The 6,330-nt window shown below is 39.9% G+C and overlaps 1 protein-coding gene across 1 annotated transcript in view; it reads left to right on the forward strand.

Annotated features, from left to right (window-relative positions):
• The window catches only part of SHQ1 (SHQ1, H/ACA ribonucleoprotein assembly factor), a gene marked incomplete at its 3' end in the record, with an annotated part of 18,093 nt that extends 12,712 nt beyond the window's left edge, over nucleotides 1-5,381 (forward strand). Inside the window, exons 7-9 of the mRNA XM_010140829.1 lie at nucleotides 693-847; nucleotides 2,581-2,634; nucleotides 5,258-5,381. Coding sequence (XP_010139131.1) covers nucleotides 693-847; nucleotides 2,581-2,634; nucleotides 5,258-5,381 — 333 coding nt within the window. The remainder of the gene's footprint in view (nucleotides 1-692; nucleotides 848-2,580; nucleotides 2,635-5,257) is intronic.
• Nucleotides 5,382-6,330: the final 949 nt, after the last annotated feature.

Consider the following 6,330-nt stretch of genomic DNA (forward strand, 5'->3'; position numbering starts at 1 on the left):
CATTCCTGTCCTCAGAGAAATCTTTGAGTGGTATTTTGAACTCAGACTGGTTCCAGTGTTACTGGTGCTTGAACAAGGAACGTCCTCAGTGCAACAAAGCATGAGGTGTCAAGCTAGTAACACTGCTTTCTCCTGTCGAGTCACCTTGCACCTGTAACTTTCTTCTGTGGTGTGACCAAAATGTGCTTGCTACATCTGTTTGGTAGGGCCAAGCCTGTTGATGTGGAACACCTGGGCTCTCTGCGGCCTGGATGAAAATCTCTTAGCTCTGCTTCTGGCTGTTTTAATTGTACTGAATGGCTCTTGATTTACTTGGAATTTACACAGAGATGGCTTTGGTCACTTACCTTCTGAATCCCTACTGTTACTTCAAGGCAATTCTGCCATCCCTTCTGCAGTGTTTTCAGTACCCTGCAGAAGGGTCACCACTCAGCATTCACCCGTCACTATCCATGGGGTTTAAAATTGCCAGCATGTATATGCAGGGCTGGAACTTGACTTTGAAAGGAATGTATTAGAGTTTAATAAAAGTTAAAAATGAAAGTAAGAAAGATTTAGGCTTCTTGAGTGATGAGTGACTTGTGATTAGTTACACGCCTCTTGTTAAAGAGACTGTTGAAATAGTATTACCACTATTAAAAAGAATGTGCCAGCTTTAAATGCATAGTCAAGTATCCTTTTATTTTTCCTAGTTGTCTTCTCTGAGGAAGAGAGAGAGCAGATGAGGAAGTTCACAAATAAATCTTATCTTCTGGATAAAAGAAGCCGTCATCGTGTATATCTGGGTTTAATTGATATCCTTCTGGCCTATTGCTATGAAATCCGTGTCAATGAAGGAGATAAGAATGTAAGTTAAAATAAAAAATTCAGCATGTTTTAGGAACCTAGTGCTGGACCCTGCATTGTTGTTTAGTCACTTCCAAGCATTAAAAAGACATAATTAAGTTAAAATAAAAGCCTTTCTATCTCTAAAGTGAGCTCTTGAGATGCAGGTGGGGATTAATGTGATTTCTAAATACTTTGCTCTTTCTGGAGCAGCATTTTAGCTGTAGGAGGGAAATGGAATTGCATGAAATTCCAGACAATTCTGTTTGTTTTTGATTTTTGTGTTGTGAAATGTCTTGATTTATGTAAATGACGATTTAACAAAATAATTGTTCTCTTACATTAATGGTTCTTCCTTCTGTTTTTTGGACGGATCCATAGTGGGTACGTTTGTCTGGCTTGCCTGTAACATCGCTACTGATCTGGGTTCTGAAAAAGTGTGGGAAATCATTAAGTCTGTAGGAGTGAAACTATGTGTTCCTATAGGCTACCATTATATGCCTTTAACAACTGGGTTTTTTAGGGGTTTTTGTGGATTTGGAGGGGATTTTTTTAAAGCTTATGTGCTGGGTATGGAAGGTATTTCCTGAAGCTTCTAAAATTGAGAGACATTTAAAGAGTAAAAACATCCTAATGCAGAGTTTTCTTTGTCTTGTACTCAAACACTGGAGGGAAGCAGGAAGGCATGTTTCCATTTTCAGGGTTCTGGTGATTGCCCACTTCTCAGACAAGAAGCAGCCAGCTTTATTTTGTGTTCTGTATCCTGGTTTTCCACAGGGTATAAAGAATTCAGAAACCAGAAGTTTAGAAGGGTATTCCATGCTGTTCCGTGGGTAGCTTGCCTTCAAAATGGACTTGCTTCCCAGATATGACTTTGTGCCTAACTTCTGCACTGCTGATATTAACCAATGAGATGTTTTCTCAGTGCTTTTAATCCAAATGCTGGAACATATAGTCCAAACCATTCTGTCTTAGTCAGACTGAATTGCCGGACGTGGAGTTTAGAATGGCTGGCAGAAAGGTCCAGACCTGCTTATTCAACAGAATAACCTGGAGTGGTGTTTTATGCCCAAAATAGCAAATATGTGAGGAACGTGGTTGTACAATTCTTTATTGATCTTTGCAATAATCGTATCGTGTATGTGGAGAAAACACTGTGGGTTTGGGATGGTTTTTTGCCCTTTGTAATAGGAAAAAAAACAAGACATTCAGGCCGCACGAATCTTTACTAGAGCCAGGTTTATAGATCAAGGCTTCCTGGCTTTTTGCCCTAATGATCCCACTAGACCACACTACCACAGAAATACTATGAATCTGTCACATTTTAAGCATAGTGACATTTTACATGCCCTGACTGCTGGCTTTGGGACCCTCTCTGAGAGCCAAAAGTCTTGAGCTGTTTTCACAAATCAGAGTTTTAACTTGAGCTTTGTTGATTCAAGTTTCTGTTGCTTGGTGAAACGGGACAGAATTCCACTTAAAATACTGCTTTTCTGTGATTGCTGTAGCATTTTGAAGGCTTTGTGCACAGACTAGATATTCCCAATACAGAAACGAAATCAGTTACTTAACATCTGCATCGCAATGTGATTTTTAATGCTGTCCTGTGGCCATTCCAATGCGCATAATATAATTACTGCTTCATATTCATAAAGGTTCTTAAATTGCTGCCGGAATGTTATCTTAAATAGTTTGCCAGCAGTCTTGAATGTTGAATTAGATAATACTTGTTTAATGGTCTCCTCTTAAAATCAGGTGGAATCACCTTGGAACATCAGGAAGCTGAGTGCAACATTGTGCTGGCTGGAGGTAAGTTAGAGCTTAACGGTTTGTATTGTGTGTTTGCTGTACTATTTGGTTTTGGTATTGTATATCGAGCTCCTGGGTTTGAGTCACAAGTCCCGATCTTTGTTTAGGAAGTAACTGGAATTATTCCTCAGGTTTATCCACAGTACATGTGAGCAATTCCATGTTTAGGGCAAGGAAACACAGCTTTCTAAGCTCCTTGAGCAGAAGAGGTAGATATCTTCCTGTTTAACTGGTTAAAATATATTAAAATAGAAAGGGCATAGAAAGCACGGAATGTAATTTCTTAGTGTCCTCGTGTCCTTTAAGTCCTGCCTCACATACATGTTTTAATAACTTCTGAAGGTGGTGGGCCGTAGTAAAGCAGCTTATTGTTCATTTCTGGGGGTTTTGACTGCTGAGCCTTTCTTCAGCCTTCCTGCTCTATCATTCTCCCCAGTAACGAGCAATAGGACAGCAGGAAATGGCCTCTAGTTGTGCCAGGGGAGGTGTAGGCTGGATATTGGGAAAAATTTCTTTACAGAAAAGATTTTCATGCCCTGGCCCAGGCTGCTCGGAGCAGTGGTAGAGTCACCATCCCTGGTGGGGTTTAACAGACGCGTAGGTGTGGCACTGAGGGACATGGTTTAGGGACCCTGGCTGTGGTGGAGCAACGATTGGACTCGGTGATCTTAAAGGTCTCTTCCAGCCTACATGATTCTGCACTTTGGCACTTTGAGCTTGCTCTTTTTCTTGGCTGAGAATCGGGCAGCCTCCGGCTTCTCCTCTGTTCTGCTGTGTGGCTTCAGCAGACGTCGGAGAGTGTAACTGGGAGGCCCAGAAGTAAATGCAAACCCAATGATAGGAAACTTTCTTAAAACTCAATCAAAAGGTGCTGGTTTGTTGTGTGTGGGGGTTTTTTTAACCTGTTACGGAGAAGCTGAATTCCATATCCTTGTAGCAAAAAGACCTCAGTTCTGTAGTTATAGAACTGTTGTTCTTTAAGGCTTTAGTGGTTGTGTCATCTTTCAAACACTGAATACTTCTCAGGTTTCTTGCAGAGTTAGTCAGTGGACATGTGTGATGTTACCACCTCCTTCCTTGCAGCTGTACTGCCCCATCCCACTTGTAATTGCTACTAGCCCTTTGCAACCAACTCTGACTCAAGGAAACAAACTCAATTCTAGTCTTTGCACTTTCAGACTGTTGACCAAAAGCACACAGGCCCATGTGAGTAAGTTGTTGCAGAGCTGGAAGTGGAAGGGACTTGCCCTGGCCTGTAATCCATTATTTGTGATGATGGCAGCAAGCTAGAAAGGGCTGTCCTGTCCTCGCTCCTGAAATAACTGAGCCACGGCTCAGTTTGCAGGATCAGTAGTTGAATTTGACAGGATTTTTGGATTCAGTCCTTCAAAGGTTTCTAGTAGTGGTGAATGTTACACATGGTAGTAACTCATTCAATGACAGCTGGTGTTCTAGATCTGTTAGTTTTGTTCCCAGCTGAATGTTCTGCAGCTGAAGGAACGCAGTCACAATGCGGTGGTTGCCCTGTCATCAGGTCTGTGTCCTAACACAGTGGGGGAGTTTTCTGTGTGCGCTTCCCCTATAATGTAGCAGTTCTTGGCGCAGCCTGTGCCAACAGTATATTTCACACCCGGAAAACTCAGTCTCCTGGCACCAAGCTGTTAATAGCTATATCTGTTCTACAAACCATGTAGAGGCGGGTGTTTTCATCAATCTGTAAACAGAATTGCCTCAGCTCTGGTTTGTTTGAGCTGACTGCCATTTTGCTGTGCATGGCATGTGCACACCTTACACTCTAAATATTAAATAACAGAACATAAATGATTCACGTGCTTACTGGTGATCCATTAAAGTGAAGAACGAGTTGAGGTAGTCATATAATGCCAAAAAGTGCTGGCTGTCAGCAAAGTGCTTCTATTAATTTTAATAAATTGAGAGTTTGAGATGATTAGGTGTTTTTATTTGAATTCATAAATGGAGTATTTTGTCTTAAAGTGAAAGCTGGAAAGGAAATCAGTCTGTTCCTCTTTAATAACTCGTTAATGCCTCTGGCCTGAGTAAATTAGAGGTCTTCCTCACTCGTAAAGGAGGACAATGAGCTGCTTTCCCTAGGCAGATATATTTATCCCTCTCTTAAATATCTGTAATTTTCACGAAAGGCAGAGTCATGCATCATTTTTTAACGAGATACATGTGTACATGTAAGATCTTAGTATCATGTGGTTTTAATTTTTCTTCATTCTTAAAAGGCTTTTTATAGCTTCCCCTTAATATATATAATAATGTAAGACTGGTGTAATTTATCGCTTTAATCTAAATGACGGCAAAGTCTTCAGTTAGATGTTTTATTCTAATGTTCTCTACATTCTTTTTTAATTCAAAACCACTAAAATGTTTAAGATGTCTGTTATCCTGCCATGCAAACTAAATGTGCAGTGTCTTGTTTCTATTTAACACGTTGATTTCCAGATCTATTAAAATACAGATTTTTAGATGCATAATGTATAAAAATGTGGTTTTTTCTCTTCTGCTGACTCTTTCCTTAAAGGAAAACAAACAAAACCCTTATTCTTTTTATCAAAAAGCACACAGACTAATTCAGATTTTTCTCTGATCTACACAGAGTTTCACTGGCATTCATGATGTCCTGGTGTCTTTCGGAAGAAGAGTGCTGTGCTATCCCCTGCACAGACATTTTGCCTTAGTGACACGTGCTGTCAATGATGCGGTTGTGATACTGCAGCTGGGTAAGTTTTGGAGGGATTGGAAGTGATGTCTGTACAGCCACATGTCTGCTTTTTGAATAGTTTCTGAGTCCTTTGGCAAGTTTTACCCAAACTTGATATTCGTTGACATTTCTGGACATCTTATGGTTTTGTGAAAATGGGACTGGGAGGTTAGTGTCCTTAGCAGGAAAAAGCCCCTGAAGCAATTAATTTATTAGCCAGTGGATAATTGATGTGGTGTAAATTTAGCAGTGTTAATTCATGCCAGGAAATCTACACAGAAGAAATGTTATGAATGTCTTATTGTTAGAAAAATCTTTGATCAGATCTTGTATCTTGAGAAATCAGGATAATTTGTAAAGCTTTGGGGAAGAGGTCTTTAAAATATTTTCTCTGCTCTGTATTTGTAAAGAGATTTTTCTGTTGGAAAAGAACCTATTCATGAAGCTCTTGTTATGGTAGGTTAGATACTCTAGTTCTTGTAGACCCTCTTCTAAAGGTGTCTAAGCTTTTATTTCAAAGCAAGGTCACTTATGAGTATAGCAACAGTCCTGTTTTCTGTTGTTCTTTAATTATGTGACTGAAACCCTGTTAAAAGATTGAAGGATTTCTGATGACTTCCATGACTTGTCTCCATTTAAGAGAAGTTTTTAAAGCATCATCGCATTCAATTGTTCAGACCGTTCTTTTTGATTAAGTTCTGCTCATCGTGGGTTTGCAGTTGCAGATCTAGGTAGTTTCCCTCTGTGATTTACTGTTCAGAAGAACTCTTGTTTTAATTAACCCTTGTCAGTGCTGTCAGGATTTCAAGAGAAAGGAAGCTTACCCTGGTGTGGAATTCCTGTTCTCTTGCCAGTGTCTTTTTCTAGAATTAGGTCTTCTGTTGTTCCGTTTTGGGTTGTGTTTTATTTTAATTGAGCCACTCTAATTGTTTTCTCTTTTTCTGTTCCAAGTAACTGTATTTGATATC

The sequence above is a fragment of the Buceros rhinoceros genome, unplaced genomic scaffold (assembly GCF_000710305.1).
Source record: "Buceros rhinoceros silvestris isolate BGI_N320 unplaced genomic scaffold, ASM71030v1 scaffold24977, whole genome shotgun sequence".
NCBI classification, from domain to species: Eukaryota; Metazoa; Chordata; class Aves; order Bucerotiformes; family Bucerotidae; genus Buceros; species Buceros rhinoceros.